The sequence below is a fragment of the Trematomus bernacchii genome, unplaced genomic scaffold, assembly GCF_902827165.1.
Source record: "Trematomus bernacchii unplaced genomic scaffold, fTreBer1.1, whole genome shotgun sequence".
Classification (NCBI taxonomy): Eukaryota; Metazoa; Chordata; class Actinopteri; order Perciformes; family Nototheniidae; genus Trematomus; species Trematomus bernacchii.
Window position 1 is genome coordinate 5,859,247 of NW_022987689.1, and position 22,999 is coordinate 5,882,245.

General features: G+C 39.9%; 2 protein-coding genes across 16 annotated transcripts in view; both read left to right on the plus strand.

Moving 5' to 3' along the window:
* Positions 1-15,437, plus strand: part of LOC117488482 (muscleblind-like protein 1) — a 37,851-nt gene extending 22,414 nt beyond the window's left edge. For 4 of the 15 annotated variants that reach the window (XM_034137413.1, XM_034137414.1, XM_034137412.1 and 1 more), the window contains exons 3-12: positions 3,910-4,125; positions 4,316-4,537; positions 5,887-6,126; positions 7,077-7,130; positions 8,300-8,453; positions 9,806-9,841; positions 10,633-10,712; positions 11,126-11,170; positions 11,850-11,921; positions 12,040-15,437. In XM_034137413.1, coding sequence (XP_033993304.1) covers positions 3,910-4,125; positions 4,316-4,537; positions 5,887-6,126; positions 7,077-7,130; positions 8,300-8,453; positions 9,806-9,841; positions 10,633-10,712; positions 11,126-11,170; positions 11,850-11,906 — 1,104 coding nt within the window. In that variant the 3' untranslated portion in view covers positions 11,907-11,921; positions 12,040-15,437. The remainder of the gene's footprint in view (positions 1-3,909; positions 4,126-4,315; positions 4,538-5,886; positions 6,127-7,076; positions 7,131-8,299; positions 8,454-9,805; positions 9,842-10,632; positions 10,713-11,125; positions 11,171-11,849; positions 11,922-12,039) is intronic. The other 11 variants (XM_034137418.1, XM_034137416.1, XM_034137422.1 and 8 more) reach the window with 11 other exon arrangements.
* A 998-nt stretch (positions 15,438-16,435) lies between these two features.
* Positions 16,436-19,152, plus strand: LOC117488842 (ras-related protein Rap-2b-like). The gene has a single exon (XM_034137982.1). The coding sequence runs from the start codon at positions 17,327-17,329 to the stop codon at positions 17,873-17,875; it is 549 nt and encodes a 182-aa protein (XP_033993873.1). The 5' UTR covers positions 16,436-17,326; the 3' UTR covers positions 17,876-19,152.
* The last annotated feature ends 3,847 nt before the right edge of the window (positions 19,153-22,999 follow it).

Below are 22,999 nucleotides of genomic sequence, written 5' to 3' on the forward strand. Positions count from 1 at the left end.
GAGCTTTTAAGCTTTTAACAGGATAGAAAAGCAAAGGTTTTCTGCTTTACACATTTCCTTTTCTTCTTTTTCAATTGTTTTTCAATTTCTAGGCAGTTTTACCTCTTCAGGCCTATACATTATTCAAGTAAAACAATTTGAGATATCTTCTCTATGTAAAAGACGACCTGAGAGGTCTGCATGTTTTTATAAGGAAGGAGCGGATAAGAAATGTATTTTGCCCCTATACCAAACAGAAACATATAATAAGAAGCTAAAGAGGTTGTGAGCACAGCACCATTGGCTATATTTACTTTAACCCTGAAGAAGAAGCCAGTTTCTGTTCACCTTTCCACTGTCTCACTCTTCCTCTCTCACACACATGCGCACTAGTACATCTTACGTGTTCCTCTCCTCTCCTCAAAAGGACAGGAAGCAGCCCCACCCAGCATTCTTTACACATTACTTCATTGTTTGTTTAAATCCCGCTCAGTCACAGAAGCAGGGTGTGTGTCTGCAGGGGAGCCACGGAGTTAGGAGAGAGCGCGGTCAGGGTGGGACATGTTATTCAAACTTATCATCAATCAGACGGCACAGTAGCCACTGGGATTATTGGTCCCTGTTTGGCATATCTGATCCCAGCCGGGGAAACACAACTCAACCCCAACTATTTATTCAAAACACATTCTTAAAGGTTGCAGGGAAAGTTCAGTTATTATTAGGTTTATATTATTTCTATCTATCATCCAAATGTCTGTTTTCAGAGGTAGTGATGACAAGCAGATATTTTATGTAACATTTTACATTTTTTGTAATAACTTTATATTTAACTTTTATATTTCTTCTGTGCAATCTGTAATTGGTTTGGTACTGTTGTTTAAACCAGTTATCAATAACTCCAATATCTTAAGTCATTTTGCTAACTTTAAAAAGGTTCCTCAGTTTTAAATATAGACGAACAATTTCTAATTATTCAAAGAAATAAATACATTATTGTAATTAGAGTATCTTTAAATCCTGTCATTTGGAGTTGTGGCCCGGCCTAGATAAACCCCTATGCTCTGTAACTGCTTCTCTGAATTGGAAAGAAAACATTCCTAAAAACACAATTTCGATGACGAAGACAAATATGTGAGTGCTCTTTGCTCATCCACCTGCACTGACAAAAGGGAATCAAAGAGCGATGTGGGTGAATTTCTCTGAAGCTGCTCGCCTCATTGTTTTCATAATTTCAGGCATAAGAGAAAATCAGTTAATTCATTCATCACATTCTCACCAGGTATCTTCTCACTGTGATACATGTGATTTAAATCCTTTTATGGATCGTCATTGCTCATCCAGTTTTTCATTCACACAATGAACTTTAAATTGTGTCTTATAATGAGATCATGTCATTATTTGCGCCAGTGTAGAATCCCCAAATGGAGACAAAAGCATTGCTCTGTGATAAGAACGGTACAGATGATATCTGTTGGGGCTTCAGGGTGGGTTGTATCTTTAGTAGTTTTCTTTGCTGAGCTCTTGCCAGTGATCAGGAATATGCCAGGAAACACTGTGTTGTTAGAGCAGGAGTGTCTGGCTGCGCTGTTGCCGTGGACACCGTCTCTAGCTGCTCCTCAAGGCCGCTGATGTCACAATAACAGCCACAAACATGATCTGAGAGCAGCCAATACTCTCCCTCTCTCCCGGCTCATGATGATCCAAACGTATGACTTCTTCTTCTGCAGCAACTTCTAGAATTTCCCTGACGCAGCCCGGCTCTCGCTTTAGACTCTCTCTCTTCCACTTATGCTGCCTGACGTTTCCTCTTCTGCTACTAGTTTCATTATTCAAAATGGCTGCATGTTTTGGTTGGTGGCATTTTTTTCTTTGTGGAATTGTTATTATCAGGCTATATTATCAGACATTGTTGTCGGCATGATTGGCGAACGTAGTTGTCTAAAAGTAAAAACCATATGTGTCTTTCTCAAACATTACCCTTCCATGTAAACCCACACACAAACTGCTGCTCCAGGGTCATATGGGGTAAATGCAATATGATCCTCCATGCCTTTGCAACCCCCTCCGCACACACACTCAAACCTACGTAGCAAAATCACACACACTCTCACTCTCCCCTAGCTGCATGCCATTGTCACTCTCTGGTTGAGTGCTATTAGAACCTGCTTTCAGCTCCTCTCGTCTCACACACTCGCCCACTCTTTCAACACACACACACACACACACACACACACACACACACACACACACACACACACACACACACACACACACACACACACACACACACACACAGAACTCTTCTGAATGTCAGCTCAGCTTAAATACACATGGGTGGTGAACAACCTGCTCAGTCCTAACAGGAGACCTTAACCCCAGCATAGGAAAGTGTGCTTCTGTTTGTCTATACACTTGTGTTCCAAATTATTCAGAAACTGCAACATACTCCTTATCTGCCTGCAACTAAACCCAGGACATGAATTGTGTGTGAAATGGGGTTAAACTCACCAACAGTATTTGTGTCATGTTTTAGTTATGTAGTGTATAAACAGCTTTAATGAAATCCAGACATGTCTTTTATGGCTCTACCTTTTATCTGCAAGTGTCTGTGGGTTTTGTGTTACGTCTAAAGGAAAACATATCATGCTTTCACATTGTCTACAGTACACTACATCTTAAGTTAAGACTCTTAACTATATTACAGGCTTCTACTAAAATTACTAATTGGGAAATGAAGATATCCCTAAGCGTAATACCTTGTGTATTTATATTTGATATTTATCCGTTTATTTATCAGGGACAGCGAAACAAAATACGACATTTCTGTAAATGCGCCAGTTAGCAAGAAGGCTATTTTTCATCTGGAATTCAAGTCGACTACACATCTGAAAGAGGCCCCCACTGTCATTAAAGTGTCCCCCTCTCTGCTCCTTATCCCCCACCCCTTTCCCTCGCACCTGTCCGGTGCTCCAGTGTCAGTGAAAGTGAAGGAGATTTGAGGGGAATGGAATCATGACAGGATACAGAGATGAATCCCAGTGGGGGCCAGCTCTGTCAGCAAGTGTTGAGCCCAGGCTGCCTCGGTCAGCTCAGCTGTGCCTCAGGACTGAAAGTAAATCTTCTTGCTTAAACTGGTGACCTGAGCGTGTGTGTGTTTGTCTTATGTTTGTGTGACGTGTTTCCGCCACCTGTTATCCGAACATGACCCCGATGTGTATGCATTCTTGCTTGCGTGAGAATGTGCGTGTGTGACTCCTCTCCAGACTGAAGGTATAATTGGACACAGCAAAAAGGGATCCCTGACTTTGATAATGATTTGAAGACTCTCAAGTGTGACCTCAGGATGACTGCTGATACATTATATGTGGGCATTATTTATAGCGTTAGACATATAACCAAGATGGGAGTTTGTAGAGCAGCACTAGTGTGTGTCATGACCTCCTGTGGCTAGCACACATACATATATCTCTGCTGGGACTGGAAAAAGCTAGCCGTTAGCAATCAGTGCTAGGCTCATCTTAGAACTAATGTGAATGTGGTATTAAATTGAGCAATTCTCCATGTTATGATGTTACACATAAGCCAAAATGAACCTGCTTCCTATCTGCCATAATCACATTGTAATTTTTTAAAAGGCCAGTGAATTATGGTCATGTTATTTTTACAGTAGCTCAGAATGGACAAACCAAACATTGACATTGCTATTCTTTAATTCTTTAGCCTTAAAGCTACAATTTTGACAGAGTGCAAGTAAACCTCACAATATGATTTTTTCCAAGATATTCCTACAAAAAGTTTACTCTGGTAGTTTTAACATATCCTTGTTCATAAATTGTAAGAATATTTATTTTCCTTGTGATTGCAGTGAATAAGCATCCTGAGTTTATGTGTCATTCTGACTCAGTTTCCCCCTCTGCTTTCGTCCTTCAGGGCCGTTGTTCCAGGGAGAACTGCAAGTACCTGCACCCTCCTGCCCACCTAAAGACCCAGCTGGAGATCAATGGCAGAAACAACTTGATCCAGCAGAAGAACATGGCTATGCTTGCCCAACAGATGCATCTCGCCAACGCCATGATGCCTGGCACGCAGCTATCACCTATGGTGAGAGGATACACACGTATGAACACACCACAGCTACTGCCCACGGTGAGAACATATACGTGTAAAAGCTCGCCCATGTACAGCTCCTTCACTGTCTGTGTGGCTCTTTTCGTCTTCTGATTTGTCTTCAGTCAGTCCCTCTCTTTTCCCATACAAAAAGCTCACAGTTTGTGGCTTGTGTGTACATTATGTCATGTTATTTCATTCCCCTGCTTTTACTTTTGCTCTCTTCCAGCCAATGTTCTCGATGTCGCCAGGCATGGCCACCAATGCCAGTGCAGCAGCAGCTGCCGCCGCAGCCTTTAATCCCTACCTGAGCCCCATGTCACCAGGCCTGATGCCCCAGGATATCATGCCCAGCACCCAGGTCCTCATGGCCTCCAGCCCCAACATGAGCCAAGTCCCCAACGCTGCCGCCGCTGCAGCCCAGAAGCTGCTGAGAACAGATAGACTTGAGGTAACACACACACTGATGAATGTAACCTGTTTTTTTCAGCATTTTATGGAGTATATAATCAACCCACTCCTTCCTAAGAGTTTCAGGAAAACTAATCAAATCTACTTCATGGTGTGTTTTTCGTTGGGAGTGGAGTGGCACAGGATGATAATGAGCCTGTAAACAAGACAAGTGTTGTTAACAAGTGGTTTAACAAGCATAAGAATAACGGCACTCTTTATTACACTTGGATTACTGTGTCTGAGGCGATATGGTAATATTAATAGCCAGTACCATTATGCAAAGAAGAAGGTGATTAAAATGAAATTAAAATAAAACCATAAAGCCCATAAACTGCAGTATTTCATCAGATTATGAAGCCAAGTGCATTCTAAGAAGTGGTTGTCATTAAGAGTTGTTACATTTTTGTCTCAACTCATTCTCATTTACTCTGCCTCATCTATTTCCAGTACAGTTTGTGCTTTCACACTGTACGCTTCACAAAATACCATTAGAGATGCACGGGAGATGAGCCTGAACTTGTTTTATCATGATTTGAGTGGAAAAGGCCTTAATGATTTCCTCAGCTACAGTAATAGTATAGCAGCTGTTAAGTAAAAGTCCTTCCTGTACCGTAGCTGCTAGTGTGATTGTTGAGTCAACTAGTTCATGTTGTAGGATATGTTTAAGTCAGTAACGTTAAAGAGCAAAGTGCAAATCCAAGAGTTTTTCATTGTCTTTACTGAAACATTTGTCAGAGTTCAACCACACACTCATAGCAGGGTAGATATCAGGAGAGTAAAACCCATGTGTTCGTGCGACATGTCATTTAAAAGAAGGTGCTGCCCTCTGGTGTCTCACTTACAAAAAAAAAAAAGAAAAGGCAGATTCTCAAACTCCAACAAACACATAACTATTCCTGATAAAAAGAAAATATATAACAATCAAGGATTATTGTGTTAAAGTTTCAGCACTTGCCTCAATGGGATGTATATTCACGTCAAAGCACAGGAAATCTATACCGAACCGTTTCAGTCAAACAGGAAGTGCACTGCATATCTCTGTACAGATCGTTAGTTTGGTGTAAAAGGATACTGCAGAGAGGAAGGCCTAGAAAATGCTTTACACAGCAAGAAGAATCTGACCATGCAAAGCATTTTAATCCACTTATTAGACTGCAGCTCTCATGCATTTTTAAAAGTAATGGATGTGTTTAGCTACACAGTCTTACATCACAAAGTGAAGGCTTGATGAATCATAATTCATATATTCTACATAAAGGCACCAGGCAGGATATATTCTACATGGCACCGTTTTTTGTTTTTTGTTATAGCCACATGCTTCGCTGAATTTTTACTCCTTGTTTCCAGGTGTGTCGTGAATATCAGAGGGGCAACTGCTCTCGCGGGGAGACTGACTGTCGCTTTTCCCACCCCGCAGACAGCACCATGATCGACACCAACGACAACACCGTCACCGTGTGCATGGACTACATCAAGGGTCGGTGCTCTCGGGAAAAGTGCAAGTACTTTCACCCACCGGCTCATCTGCAGGCCAAGATAAAGGCTGCCCAGCACCAGGTGAACCAGGCCACAGCCGCCGCGGCAATGGTGAGCAGTCTGTACAAGCGTGGACACACACATTCACACAGCAGGCTGAAAGGAGCTTTAAAGTTATTGCTTTTTATATTAGGGCTATTTATTAAAAGTTCAAACTCCCTGGAGGAAATACTTTTCTGTGGCTCATACTTCCATGTTGGTATTATTTAGTTCTGCTTTTGCCAGGTCAAAAATGTCCTTAACTTGGTGTGGGTAAAATCTGCTTTGGACAGCATGATATGAAGAAGGATGGAACAATGGTACGTTATTCTCAATTAGTTATTTATTTTCCTAACCAGAAAAAAAAAAAAGGGTCCTTCTTCATCTCATCCTGGAACACGAGCCGGTCAGTTCCTCTCTCTCTGATGGTCGTATATGTGACTCCATTGTTTCTGTACTTCCTACAGTATCACTTCTCTTCCTCCATTTTTTTGAAAAGGGTTCATTGTGCTTTCTCACAGTAACAGCACCTGGCTCACTTCTGTCGATCAGTGATTTACTCATGCTCTTATTAATATAGTGTGAGGCAGAGAGCATTGAGCTAATGGTTGTCATGTGAAATTGACTACGATGGGTCCAGTTAAACAGAAACCATGTGGATTTTACTTTATAGTCTGATCAATACAAGCCACGAAAAGAAATATGAGAATAAGATTCTCATCGCTATATTCATCCATCTTTGTGTGACAGTAACTAATGTAGTTTGGTAGTTATCATTGATTATTGACGATGATTTAACTATAGAGCAGTAGGGCTAGTTTCCAAACTGTGCATGCCTTAGTCCTGTTATCCCCTTGTATATTGCATTCCAATGATTTGTTTTTTTATTTGTTTTTGTTTTTTCTCACCTATACCCAAACTGCACTGCTGCCCCCATGATGCACCTCTGCTTGCTGGTTTATGTTAATGCGCTTGAACCCCATTGGCCATTGCCATCATGTGCTCGCTGCCTGCTAATTAAGACTCAGTCGGCTGTCAAATCACTGAAGCGACCCCTCGACGCAACCTTTGACCTGGTACTATGACCTTTCACCTTTTAGCTTGGCATGTGGCTTTGTTGTAGAGCAGTGTTTTAACCAAAGATACCTAGCTATTTTTGTCGTCGTTGTCTCCGTGCAATGTCTGTTTTTTCCTCCTGCTGATCTGTCATTATTGCCTGTGATAAAATGATTGTGGCTTTTGTGGATCCGACCCCAAACAACTAGCTTCTTGTAGAAATGACTTGAAATACAAATTAAATGTATAATTAGGAGCCACAATCAGTTCATCACATGTAGCCTATTTAACCAAAGTCAGCGAGGGCTAGGGAAGTAGAGCTTCTATAACGGTTGCATGGCTTCAGTCTTACGTCCAGAGTCAGTGTTGTGGAGCAGCTCAATCAAATGTGTGCATGTCTGTGTTGCTAGTGCATGTCAGATGGATAAGGGTGGGGCTAAGAGAAACAGTCTTTACAAACCACCATAACAAATGATGACAGTTCAAATGATAGTTCACTCCATCATCAAATCTTGTCACAGATATTCAGACCTCAAAGATGGCCTCATGCCGAGACCAAATCCACCTTCAGAGCGTTTTATGTTGAAAACTTTCACAATCACAAAAAACTTCTTTTTCATCTGACTTATGTCCCTTGGCTTGAGACCATTTTTGACATTGGTCTGAGAGTGAACCATCACTTAAACATGGCTTACACAGTTTATCATGGAGCTAGCAGTGCAGCCTCCCTCTCTCTGTGCTTCCTACCTGTTCCACCTCCTTATTGTTTTAATAGTTAATGCTTGCTCATGTTGCATTTAGTCAAATCTAGGAAAACAAAGTTAACAATCAAAATGAAGCTTCCTGATGAAATGTAATGAATATATGAATGCTTGTTAGCCAGTAGCTCCAGTAGGCACCATGCTCCTGCTTGTGTAGTAATCGTGTCAGACTGCTGCTTGCTTGCTACTGATGATATGACGATATTGTTGTTGTTGTTGTTGTTGTATCGTTGTTGTACACAAAAGGATGTTGTCATGCTGTTTTCACGATGTCGTCTAACGTATGTACCTTTTTTGTTTTCTTTCCCGTTTTTGCCTCTTTCCAACACATCCTTTCTCTCTTTTCCACGCAACTCTCTCTCTTTCTATCTCTTTTTTTTTTATTTTATTTTATTTTCTGACTGTCCTCCCTCCCTCTGGCTGGGCAGGGCATCGCTCCTAGTATCATGGCTCCCATGCCCAAGCGGGCAGCCCTGGAGAAGGCCAACGGGGCCTCTGCCATGTTTAACACCAGCATGCTCCAGTACCAACAGGCCCTGGCCAGCATGCAGTATCAGCAGCAGGCTGCTTTCCTCCCATCAGGTACGGCTCCCAAAGACACCTCCACCTAGTGCTCCGAGCACCCAGGAGACGCCTGGATCCGTCTAACCGGCTCCTGCTTGTCTGGAGTTGGGCAAAGTTGTAGAATGCAGGGCAGAGCAGTTTGGTTGTGGATTATTTATCAACTTTTGTTGTCTTCTGATAGAGGGAAGTTACAAAGATAGTCAAACATATTACATAACATAAAAGCTCTAAATCACGGGCTCTAAATCAAACAGGTGGTTTGTGATCCTTAGTGTGTCGTCAATGTTACTGCAGGAGGGATCATTTGATGTTTTGTTGGTTAATTGTACTATTAGTTACTTAAGATGTCTAAAAATACATGTTAGTTTCATGAATCCGACATATTATGAGCAAATATAAATAGGCCAATTTAAAAAAAAAAAAAAAAAAAAAAAATGTCATTCACACAACATTGATGATAGTCTGGTTGCTACCCATGAACCCCACTTGGGCTGGCTAACCTGTGCAGTTAACCAGTTAGCTAAGGGTACAAACTATTATTAAATACCATGTAAGAAATACCATAACATTAGACATGCTACTTAAAGCCACCACACATTATTGCAGGCCCAGTTTAATAAGCAACTGGATTTAGATATGTAGGGGGGGGTCCTAATTGTTTCTCTCTTGAGGCTGAGACCTAAAAAACGTTGAAGACCCCTGCTCTAGATTTCATTATAGGCCAGAGAGGGTCAGTGCTTTAAGATATCTGTGCATTATGCTTTGTATGGCAGTGCATGGCCACTAGATGTTAAGAATGTGTTAGAAAATGTCTACTAATTACTTTAATCAAACTTCACTTAGCTACCTGCTCCTCCTAGTACATGCAGGATAAGAGAGGAAAGCATGGATGTTTGAACAAGAAATGATAGAACTGAGTTACTTGTGTGTTAGATGAAAGTGTGTATTTTGATGAGAAACGTTGCTTTGGCTGCAGCTGGGAAGAGCGGGTTTAGGACGGGTTGGTTAATGGCAACTAGCAGGGACTGGCTTCTGTACACGTCTGCTGTTCTCCTCACTTCTGTCTCGAGTGTGTATATAATGTTTAATACGTAATGGTTACTATGATAACCGCACTATCAATCTTGTTGCATTACACATTAATATGCAATGCACTTCAGACAAAAGTGTAGATCCTCACCCTTATTTGATTAACAGATATGATGAGTTCGCAAATTTGCCTTTTCCAATCACTGATGACTGTGTCCAGGAGATATTAACCTTTGTTCCCACCTTTTCTCTCCCCCTCACTCTAACGAACCTTGTGATGGGCTGTTTTGATTTCTCTTCCCCTATCCAATCCACTTCCTGTTGCACTGCATGATGGGCAGGCTCAATATTCTGCATGGCACCTACAGCCAGCGTTGGTAGGTTCCAGCTTTCCTTCTTCAGTTGTCTGTAACCTCATGTCTGTGACTCGCACGTCATCAAAAATTAACCACCCTGAAAATGTTCTATCATGTGATTATAGATGAGTGATTTTTATATGAGATTTGGTGACCTGTGAGTGACTGTTTTGGTTGCATTTTTGTGATTTGAAGGATAATTAAGAGTCCAAATAAGCATAGGCATATCGTTTTTTAAATGTTTCTGATTATTTGTGTGGCAGCTATTCTTTTTTCAAATCAATTTAAATCACCTTTTTATTCATTTCTTTGTGTGCACACCTACTACACATTGCATTACCACTCTTGTTTTCATTCTCACTCTAAACTTGGCTTTTGGCTGGTCTAACCTGACATCTAATGAAACATGATTGAAAAATATATTATTTTAAAACAAACAAAAAAAGAGGGGGTTCTGTTGTAACCTTCCCCTTATCCCCTCTGCCTTTATTGGTAACATAACTCTTGTTTACGTTTTTGTAGAACTTTTTAAAGCGCACTCTTCTGGTGTTTACCACCAAAGTACAGTATTGGTTGTTTAATAATACACACACACAAGTGGAAGTTTGTCACTGTGTTTGCTGCAGCTACTCTGTGTCACGTCAAATCACAAGACCTCTTACTGTATCAGTGTTGGCAGAGGGAAGAAAGGGAACCAGTTATATCAAATCTCTCTCTGACTCCCCCTCCTCCTTCCCTTATTTGTGTGGTGTGTATGTGGCTACACTGCTCCTCTGTGTATTTATGCTTACCTGATTTTCCCTCCAAAAAAGTTCCCATGATGCATGGTGGTTCTCCAGGCTCTGCAGCCACCGCATCTGCCACAAGCCCCTTCCAAACTGCCTCCAATCAGGTTTGCACCTCTACAGTCTCTCTCTCTCTCTCTCTCTCTCTCTCTCTCTCTCTCTCTCTCTCTCTCTCTCTCTCTCTCTCTCTCTCTCTCTCTCTCTCTCTCTCTCTCTCTCTCTCTCTCTCTCTCTCACACACACTCATCTCTTTCCTTTATTGTACATGGATGATCTGGGGATGCTTGTGTCTAATAGTGAGGGGTGGGTTGGGTAACGGGCAGTACTCCCTCTTGTTGGCCTACACTAGAGTCCAACATGTGAACACATATCATACTGTGACAAGTTTGAACTCTAACCACAATAATCAATATGTTTTTTTAAGTTTCTTAGATCTATCTGTCTTTCTGGTAAAACATACTGTATTGTATATAATGTTTGTTCCCATGTAACCTCGATTTTTGTCCTTTCCCATTTTGAGGACACTTCCTTATCAAAGTTGACTACCAACGAATACATGCAATTGGTATGTATGAGGTCGTTTTTTCAAAAATGTTAGAGCCATTCCCACAGCTTGTGCATAAGTCGCTTTCTGTGCCCTTTGGTGCTTGGCTTTTTTCTCTTCTCTCCCCCCCCCGCTGCTTCCAGCTTGTAAAGTAAAGCTTTACCATTTTCCCTGTTTTTAAAAGCTGGGCATATCCATTATTAAAGTCAGAAAAGTTCTAAAAACAGTAACTGTAAGAAGAATCTGCTTTCAGTTCTGTTGAAGGCATTTTGTAAGCAGTTAGGTATTGCACAACTTCAAAATGGCAGAAAAACACTTTGTAGGATGAATCATCATGTAACCAGTTTGAACAAGGATCCTATTTCTGCATTTTACTGAGGCGTGCAGGTCAACAACATGGAGGACTTATATCTGCATGGGGTAGCCACCTCACTGCCAGTTTCCCTCTGCACCCCCCCATCTCTCCCTTCCCTCCTGCTCTCCAGTAGTGTGTGTTGATTCTCTTTACATGTCACGACCTAACCTGTAGCCAAATAGCTTTTTCTATTGTTCTCATCTGCGTCCCTTTTCAGTAAGGAACTCGTCTTAATGCGAGAGGATGTGGTTAAAATGTATTGTTTGTGTTGTCGGTCAGCGTCTGCTTTGAGTGTTTTTGGTTTGGAATGTATTTATAAGATTGCTGTCTGTTCTCTACCCCCAGATTCCAATAATATCTGCAGATCATCTGAATAGTCACAAGTACTTGACTCAAATGTAGTTCCTCTCAAGAACAGTGAGTTCCTATTTCAATCCTCATATTCTTTCTGCTCATGCACATGTATAGCTTTCTGTCTAATTCAGTCCTAAAACGTAAAGACCTTTTTTGAAGCATAATCTGTCATGTCTTACAGATCAAATGAATGTGTGCTGGCACCGTCCAAGCCAAAAGAGTTCAGCCTATATGTACATAACCTTCAGAATGTCAAGCAATGGGACGAGGAGGGTCTGCCATCTCTTAGCCGGTCCACGACGATGGTCTCATCACACTTGTAAACATCAAAGGTGCAACACATGATCTGTGCCATCTTCCCACATATCAATCTCAAGAAGAATTTGATATCAAATTCAACGTCCAGCCAAAAGAAGGGGATTTCTTGGTGCCGGGTCAGTGTGTGTCCCTCTGTGGGAAGCGTTCACATTACACCTCTGTGTCTGACTAAATCATAGCACTCAATCTGTTCTAATTGGTATCATTAACACACACGCAGAAGGTCAAGAGCGGGGTTGTATAAAAGCAACATCCAGTGCTGGTACGTTAGTAGACCAAGATTATTTTTTATTTGTTCTGCTTTATATATATTTTTTAAATTGATAGCCATATTTCATAGTTTACAAGTGTAACGCAAACATGCAGCTTGAATATGAATTAAAATCTGAAAGGCACAATTATTTGAAGAGGAATTGTATTCTCCAAAAGAATGACGCATGTACAGTATTGTGTTTTTACGGCTACTAGTGAAACTAGATGATGAAATGAGGGTCTTGGACGTATGAATGTTCTGGGTAAACCAACATACCTGTGTACCTTGAAAGCACAGCCAGGCTTTTTCTCACCTTGACATGTGCCATCAAGGCCATACAGCTAAAAACCAGAGTGTTATCTCAGCAGTGTTATTTGTTTACCGATGGTAAACTTTTTTTTGTATGGTTCTTTTTGTATTGTTTGGTTTCAGAATCTCCGTTGCGAGTTTTTTTTACGTTCAATGTCAATGATTAATTCATTTAGAAGTGGGGTTCTCGCCAAATTTGTGTTTCTTTTTTTGACGTTTCTATCTTTTAAAATCAAAAATGGAGGGTTTTTTGTCATGCCTCTTTTCATAGACTAGTGATGGTTTTTATTTGTTGGGATTAAGTTGTGTAAGTCCATTGACTCTAAAGCCTGGTTCAGAAGAGGGTGTAGCTTTAATTGACATTGTGTTACCTTGTTCTGCCTCTTTGAAAGAGGAGCGACTCTAAAACTGTGCCTCAAAGAAGCACCGTTGAGCCATGTATTGATGAGAAATTACAACATCAGACCCAAAGGTCTATTAGGTCATTTAAACCACATGTGCACTTGAATGATTGTTTGTCTGGTCACCCTGTTTTGATTTCACAACTCATCCGAAGTGAAGTTTCGCTTTTGAGGAAACGTTTCCAAGTAAAAAATGGAAGTTCTTACTCACTTGTAGATCTGACTACAGAAACCAAAGCACAGTTTTTCTCTCAATCATACTCATCGAGACTTACAGAAGCATCTCTCACGAGGCTTAAGAAAACATGTTTATCATCTGTCAATTGTATGATCACATCCCTTTTTGTTTTCAGAGAGGTGTTTAGTGTGTCTTTACCGATTGTAATTTACCTAACAAAGCCTTAGATTACAATTAATGGGTCCGAGCCCAATCAAATGTACTTTCAATCACCATGCAGGTAAAGAACACCAATGATGTTTTATAGATGTCTCACGTGCCGCTTATGATCTCCTTCTTTCTTTTGGTTCTTTCTCTCTATGTAAAAGTAACAATTACTCTCTTAAATTTCATTGAACTTCTGTGTTATGTACTACTTAAGGATTTGAATCTATTTGAGGTATGTAGTTGTAGATTTTTCTTTTTTTGCCTTACTATATATTACTTGACAACATTGATATAGCCGTTGTAGATTTTGAGGTAGTATGACATTCATAACTTTTTCAAACCATATAAATGATAATGTGTTTTAAATATTCACTTCATTCATATAGCTGGATGTCTTTTACAGATGATGTTACATTATCAGTTAATTTTGTTGATGAAAGACTTTTGATACAAGGAATGAGATCATTTAATTTGCTGCCACTGGCAGAGAAAAAAAAACTAATGTTTTAACCAACTTAGATTTTCCTTGTCACATGTCAAGATCACGTTTGAAAATATATTGTATTGAAATATAGATTGTCCATGTTTTAGAGTAAAAATTATTTTCTACTGTATCCATTTCAAAAAGATATGTACTTTTGTTTGAATATTTCTTAAGTTTGCCCTGAATGTCAGGCCAAAACGAGCAGTGAGATTGACGGGTCTTTGGATGTTGTGGATAGTGAGATTAGGAGAGAGAAGACTTCTCCAGACTGGAGAGGTCCGAAATGCTGCAGATGATGAGTTCTAACCTAAGGGACGAAGGTTGACTTTTTGCACTTCTGTATATAGTCAAATGAACAGAGAAAAAAATGTGTATCATATTGAGATATTATTTTGAATAAAAAAGATCTATAATTATAAGGAATTTTGTTAGATTAATTTAAATTCTTAAATTAGAAGACCAGCTAAAAAAAACTTGCTTGCAAAGAACGGCACTAGTTTCTTGGCCAATGCATTCAGAGAAAGCTATGCGCTTTTTGTCTTATTTTATCAATAGTATTGCAAGGGAATGTCGAAGGGGAATAAATCCCCATGTCATGCTTACTCCACCCTTCTTGTGGGATGACATATCCAATAATATCCATATCATTTGTTAGACTTGGTCGCGCAGTATTGCTGCTCCCATGGTACAGTTAAAACATACAACTCAAATGTGTTTGTATTTTCGTTTGATTTGACTGCATGTAAAAGTACAAACATGTAAACAAAATAAAATGCATAGTTATGTAAAGCAAGATAACACATTCAGATTACAGAATACACAGTAATATGTATTTTAATCAAATATACAAACAGTAGATAACAGCAGGGAGAAATAAAACTTAAAAAACAAGTCATCTTACTCTTGTGTGTTAAAAATATTTTCCGAGCAAACACGTTATTTAAAGAATTATCAAATATTAGCACTCATCCACCCGGGTACTTTCTTATAGCCATATAATTACAGTCCACACTGACTCACAGGAAGTTGTTCGTGCCATCATAGCTGTGCACTCAGCAGGCGAAGGCTCACTATACCAAACGCGTATTTGGCAAATTAGTCTTTGAAATGAATGTAACAGTCACCTGGTCAACATGTTTCTGACCCGAGGCTGCTGTGTTTAGTTGCTACAGAACCAAAGCACCATTTTCTCCAAACCAGATGTTCAGTCTCCTGGCTGGAGCCATGGTTTATCTTCCCTGCTGGGGGCACATGTACGCTTTGACTGCTTTTTACTTGTAAATGCAACCACCGATTATGTATTTGCTAACAGTTTCCTCACAATAATGTACTATTCTGCCTTCAGATTTGTTTATGCACATTTTATTGTTGCCATAATTGACTCTGAATTTGAAATCTGAATAAAACAATATTTGATTTGCTCATGCAACAGGTGTGTGGTCACTGCCTCTGTGTGTGCTGGATGTGTGGGGTAGTGGGTATTTTAGTAAATGCAGATATTCTCAGTCAACCTTTTATTAATAAACATGTTAAAGAATACCATGTTGCTATAATGTACAGATTATCTGTCTTGCAGGTCAACCTTCAAGTATTGATTTCCCATTGAATTTTGCTTAATTCATATATGAAGGGCACAATCTAGGATAGGTTGTTCTATATTCTTTCTGAACTTAAACCTTGAGGATTCAAAGTCAGCAAGACTGGAGCAGCTCCACAGAGAATGATATAATTATTAATTTAATTGATCGGCTAAGGGCATTATGTGCTTCATCTGGGTCAAAAGTGATAATAAAAAAAAGATAGATCAAGCACAGATGAACTCGCAACATGCCTTCCATTGCACTGTGTATGAATATTTCACATAACATCTGGATCCTGAATTCATCCTACCATCGTTTGGAGAGTGTTTTCCATTTAGAAGGCATGGGTGTTATGTTAGCCAGTCTGGAATCCAGATATGAACGAAGATATTCTCTTCCCGCAAAACACAACCTGCTTCCATTCGCAAATTGTTTGAGATAAAGTTAAAACACAAAGACATCATATGTTCTCTTCAGAAACAGGGTACTTCCAGGCTGTATTTGTTATCATTATGCTGCGACACCATGGTGACTTTTTGGATGTCTATAGATGATCTGATGGGATTATAAAAACAGATCAAGATCAATAAATAATAGAAACCTCATGGTTCCTGTTGTGTAAAACTTCATTTAGATGCTATTCAGAAAACAAAATAATAATATTCTGTGATCATGTAAACTTCCTTATATCATTTGATGGGGACACAAAGATAGGATAAGATGTACTTTATTGATCCCAATTTGGGAAATGTTTGCGTTGCAGCAGCATAAAAGACAAGGCTTTGCACATAAGATAAATTAAAAGAGTAGAAATAAACAATTCTAAAATGTAAACATTTCAAAATAGAAATAAAACAGCATTAAAAAAAAGTATAACAAATATATAGTTGAAATACCAACAACAATATAAAGCAGGATATGTTACATATACACAACAGTGACATAGCATCACTAAACAACATCATACAATCTCCTCAATACAAAGAAAATGTGGTAACAATATATAATGTGAATTTAATTGTAAGGCCTGAAATTGATGCATTGTCATAGGTAAACGTATAATAATAATAATAATAATAAAATAAATAAAAATGTGCTTAATCTGAACATCAATGTCGACAGCAACATGCAGGGTCCTCTTTTTTCTGCATTATAAATACAATGTTGATAAGTAAGCTGACATATGTAAATAAATGACCTCATTAGCATGCATGCTTAACATGATTAAAGTGACAGTGGGCATCTGAAGAGCCTCTGGTCGACATGTATGAGGGCAGAGGTCATGCAGAGAGGCCACAGACATGCACGCGCCTGCAGGATCTGTCTGGTCATCTGACCAATCTCTGACTGAGATTTCGGGTGACGGCTCCTTTAAGAAAACGGAACTGTGCCTAGGCTTTTGACGCGCTGAGGATGTGGGCAGGAAACGCCATGCAAGAGGAGAGAAGCGATCACGCTTCCCAACGCCGTTGCACAATACAGGGCGATCAAAAATAATGTGCTTTAATTTTCCACGCTAATGTCCAGGAGCGGTGATTCTCCTCGGATCTGCAGTCCGTCACCCAGCAGGCTCGGAGGATTTGCCGGCGTGGGATTTGACTCCTATCCGAGCGAGAGGGCAGCCTTCCCAGCCTGCTCGCTTTGAAAACATCGGGGCTGGTCAGCGGGTGGGAGAGACAGAGCAGGCTTCGTCGCGGAAAAAAGGAGGTGTCTGCCTATTTTTTTTCACCCCCCAGCCATGAGGGAGTACAAAGTGGTTGTTTTGGGCTCGGGTGGAGTCGGGAAATCCGCGCTGACTGTCCAGTTCGTGACGGGCTCCTTCATCGAGAAGTACGACCCGACGATAGAGGATTTCTACCGGAAGGAGATCGAGGTGGACTCGTCCCCGTCCGTGCTGGAGATCCTGGACACGGCGGGGACCGAGCAGTTCGCCTCCATGCGAGACCTGTACATCAAGAACGGCCAGGGCTTTATTTTGGTTTACAGCCTGGTGAACCAGCAGAGCTTCCAGGACATCAAGCCGATGAGAGACCAGATCATCCGGGTGAAGAGATACGAGAGGGTGCCTATGATCCTGGTGGGAAACAAGGTGGACCTGGAAGGGGAAAGAGAGGTGTCTTCCGGGGAAGGAAAGGCGCTGGCCCAGGAATGGAGCTGCCCTTTTATTGAAACTTCAGCCAAAAATAAAGGCTCGGTCGACGAACTATTTGCAGAAATAGTCAGACAGATGAACTATTCAACTGTTCCCAGTGGTGGCAACCAGTGTTGTTCATGTGTCCTGCTCTAAAAAACATGAAAAACATCCAGAAAAACATCCGGGCTGAAATTTAGCTTCTTACTTGTCCTGCGGGCTTTCCCCCCCCCCAAGCCTATTCATTCTCTCTTCACACTGTTGTCTTATTGTTGCACACAAACACAAATCAACGAAGACAACAATCGATTATGTATTATAGTCTAGAAAAAGTGTTTACATGACAAAGTACTTGAATGTTTTTGGATTTTTTAAATAGCTTTGTATATGACACTCCTCTGGAAATGTGCCTCAATGGGAATGTCTTATTGTGAAACCTAAGAGACAGCTCTTTTCTGGTTATTTTTTGGTGGTTTTATTTGTTGAGTTGTACTGTTACATTACATCTTCTGGGCTGGGTCCATATTTCTTGGGTGGTGGTGGGGTCATGCTAAATCCAGACAGAGCTGGGATTGGCTACTTTTAATGTCTTTTTGTGGGAAATGACACAGCAGGAGGCCTGAAAGCACTTAAAATCGCCAATAAACGTAACAATCACCATTCAAGCCTTTCCCAGGTTACTCAAATCAGATCTCTACAATTTATTTCCCCTAAAGGTCAAGTGGGATCCAAGAGACGCAGATTCCTCCCACTAACATATGTTATCTGAAGCTGTGGACTGTGATGGAGTTGTGTTAGGAGCTTTTGTTTTTATCCCCCCTCTCCGGGCTGGCGAAAGTGGATTTATCATGGAACCTGCACTTTGCTGACGTTGTCCCACCTCAGTGTGCACAAAGAAGGACCTTAGTGCATTGCTGTCGCTGCATGGGGAACCCCATGTCAAGTGCCTTCCTAAGAAAACTCCTGTGACTGTGCCAACTGATGAGCCCTACTTCCTCTGCAGTGCGTCTTGATGGCAATCAGAACTTTTAACAGTTTTCAGTGAACAATCTAGTTTCATTTGGTGTCAAAGTGAGAATAGCCTACTCCTATTTTACTATCAGGAAGCTAAGCTTGTATCAGACCTGCTGTTTCAGGGTCAGATTCAGGCCGTTTCTCGAGGTACTAGTCCAACAAGAACAACAAAGTAACTTTAACCTACTAGGATTATGGTTCAGTGAATGGCAAGCCATGTCTGTATTATCTAGATTTCTTTTTCTTTTCTAAAAACAATATGACATTTTTAAATGTACCGTAATTGTAATTCTCTTTTTGGACAAAATCTTCTGCCATCCACCTGTCAGTTTGAAAGACTTAATACAAAAGCATTTTACGTAACGCTGTGTGCTGTGTTTGTCTCTGCTGATAACATAAAGTTTCTACATTTTGGGCTACCTTTGAATGTGATTGTCCCTGTAAACGATATTAGTGCCGAAAGAAATAATATGTTGACAGAAAGACAATTAATTGACAATGTATTAGTAGTTCAAGTAATATATGAAGAGAAAGCTTGAATCACAATGTAATTCAAGCTTCAGCAATGTGAGGAGTCGCTGCAGTTTTTCTATGCTACAAATTTGGTTTTACATCAAATATGTCATATATAGACAGCTTGGGCTCTTGGGACTCGTAATACTACAATTCCTAAACTTTTGGGCATCTTGGAAGGAAATAAATTAGTTAATTATCATAAACGGATGCATTGACAATGAACATTATTAGTTGCAGGCAGCCTTTTCCATTGGCTTTTAGATACTAAATGGAGCTCTGAATGCCATATTTGACGCTTGTTTACAAAAGTCCTGGCTTCAAATGTTTACTACTATGAGGATGAATTGCCTACAAAACCTTGTTAGTGTTATACGTTATCGTGGCGCGAATAAGAAACTTCTCAGTCAAGTTGTTTGGGTAGTGGGTAGGGTTTCTAGTAAGTGTGTTTTGCTATGGAGAGCTGTCTCCCCCCTTCCCTGCCGCCTGTTTTCTTGGCTCTGGAGCTGTGGACAGAGAGGACTTTCTGTGTCTAAGTTTAATCAGCCATGCATACTGTAGACCACTATTTGTTAAGCCGTTCCTCACACCGGCCAATGGGCTGCTGCCTCATGTGTCCCTCTAACCGCGGAGATTCAAGGTCAGATTACCAAAGCACATGCTCACACTATTCAGGTCCGACCTGAAGAAAGGGTCCCTTCAATGACTCTAGCAATGCTTACTTTGTTTTCACAATGATCGTCTCCAGTCACTGCAACTGTCACTGCCTGGTTATCCAAGCTACAACTCTAAAGCAAAATCACGTTGCACTAAATCAGAGCTCAGCTGGAATCTACTGTCATGGACTGCACATTTATATACAATATATTCCATCTTAATGATCATTGGTGAAGGAACAGGTGGCCTTCATTTCTTTATCTTGAAAAATGTATTTCTTAGAACATTAATGGAGTTTTTCATGCACAAAACAGCAGGAGATGAACATACAGTACAGCAACGCTGACTGCACGGCAACATGAGTCACAAAAAGCTCATAATGTTTATTATTATTATGAGACATTCGCCTTTCATTTAAAAAGAAAAGCAGAAAAACAGAAGCGATCCTGTAATATTTAAGGGAATCATTTCTTAAGAAAAGCACAAAATAAGGTGTATGATAGAGGTGTCAAACTAATTAAGCTGGTTGCTAAGCTACAGATTCTGTATTCTTGCAAGCAGCTAAATGTGTCCACTTTGATGCACAGGTGTAAAATACTCCTCAATGAATAGAAAATATTGTCACTGCCTATCAGTAGAAAAAGTACATTATGTACACATTGAGGTAGATGTATTTCTAATAAGTATTTATTTTTATGCTACTCTATATTTCTACTCCACTACATTCAAAATACTTTATTTTTTACTACATTCATTGGACAGCTGCAAATGAAAGTCACATTTATTTACAAAGCACTTTAGTGGTTTTAATGTATGGTTATAAGTTCACTGGAATCTGTTAAACAGTAAATGCAACATTGATCAGTATTGATGTCACATGTTCAAAGTCAGATACAAAAAAGATATTCTGGTGGAGTGTTGTTGTCTTTTAGCAGGACAACATTTGAAAAGAAAACAGGGTTGTAGTCAATTTACCTTAAATGTTATACTCGTGCAAACTATGCGATAGTAAAGTGCTGTTTAACTCAAAGTTGTTGAAACCTGTATAGTAAATATGACCGGGCCTTTCTTCTGTAACTGTATAAAAATGATATAAATAATTATGCATAGTGTTACCCATTTTCAAACTGCTTCTACGCCTTCAGAGCTGCCTAAAATCTGACACCATCTTACTGCAAAATTACACAAACGCTACTGTTCATCCTGAATTTCACAATCATCCTGGCATAGTAAAACATGTGCAATAGATGTCAAATATAATACATTTTTACGTCAGCTTATTTTATGTAACATACAACCTGTTTACTTACAGTAGGCCTCTATTGACATTAGCATGTTGATGCATGCATGCAACACAGCTTACTGACACATTGGGCATCTTTAGTGTGTGGAGGAAAGGAAGGGTGGACGATATAGTGCTTCCTGTGTTGTGGTAACTTCACCTCAGATCTATGAAATGTTGCAACAGATACGCAGTTCCTCTTTAAAATGTAGAAATAAATGTTCTGCATTGTCACAGTCCTTCTGCCGGTGCCCATAACACAAGACGTGACCCCAGACCAGAAATGCCCTGAGAAGTATGTCCTTGGATCTAAACTCTTTGATAAAAAAATGAAGGAGGGACACGTTGGGGAACGGAAGAATCGATTTCACATGTGAGGCTGGGGTGCATCCAATGGCTCCATGTGATTTGATTTGAGCAAAGAAGCCAGCAGGATCATATGACACTGGCTGTTCTTCTATGAGCTGTTTGGACGCAAATCCAGAGACAGAAATTGTCACATTCAGACAAATTCCCCTCAAAATAATGCCATACAGTATGTCACTGCTGGAACTTCTCCCTCATAAACACCTTCTCTCATGTAGACTATTGAAGAGCTTTTGTGTCTTACTTGTTAACCACATGAACTCAGACCTATATGTGACAGCTGACAATGCACACACTCAGTCTGACCCCAGCAGCAAGAATGTGAAGAAATGTGGAAGTAAGTCTTTCATTGTGTGCTGTACATAGAGCTTGACTGAGGTTTTAGTTAAATAGTCTGTAACTGCTGACGAAGCCGTAAAGGAAAAAAGCTTGCTTCTTCACAAGAAATAACTCTTTAGATGGCATGCTGCTATCATGATAAGCTTACAATGACACCATTACCACTTCTTATAGTTTTCACTCAATATGCTTTCGCTGGTTAACACATTTTACCCCACCTGTCTGTCAACTTCAATGAAATGGACTTGCTCACTTTCTTTTAGAATTTATATTAAAAAATATACCAATCGCCAGTGGGGTAATGTAACTAAGTAGATTAACTTAAGTACTGTACGTAAGTACAATTTTGAGGTACTTGTACTTTACTTGACTATTTCAATGTTATGCTACTTTGTACTTCTACTCCACTGCAATTCAGAGGTAAATAGTGTACTTTTCCTCCACTACTTGTATTATGTCCTTTAATTGCTTTAAAGATTTGGATTAATAATGTGAAATATAAACACACTTAAAAAGACTTTAGTTTCACCTGGAGTAAATTCACAAGCTACCCTGCTTTGCCAGCTTTGATAAACACATTAATGCATCAATAAGTATAATCAAAACATATAATATATATCATTCTGAAATGGACCAATCTGCATAATAAGTACTTTAATATTTGTTATGCTAATACTTTTGTACTTTAACTTGAGTAACATTTTGAATGCAGGACTTTTACTTGTGTATTATTCCTACACTCTGGTACTTTTACTCAAGTACAAGATCTAAGTACTTCTTCCACCTCTGCCAAAGTGTGTACTTTAAAGCTCAAAAGTGTACTTATTCTCTTACTTGCTGAGAGTGATAGATAACAAGATCGATACCACCTATGCATGTTTCGACACATATAAAGCATTAGTGAGCAGCAGGCTAGCTTAGCATAAAGAATGTGACAGAGGGAAAAAGCTATCGCCTAGATCTGTGAAAAGATAAATAAAAACTGCTTTCCTAAAGCTCAACTATTAGTCGGATTTAACTCCTTAGGTTAATTTGTACCTTGGAAGTTAGGAGCTGTAGTAATTTATTGTATTTATTTCAGGTTTTCAAAGTTTGGGACAAAGATTTAG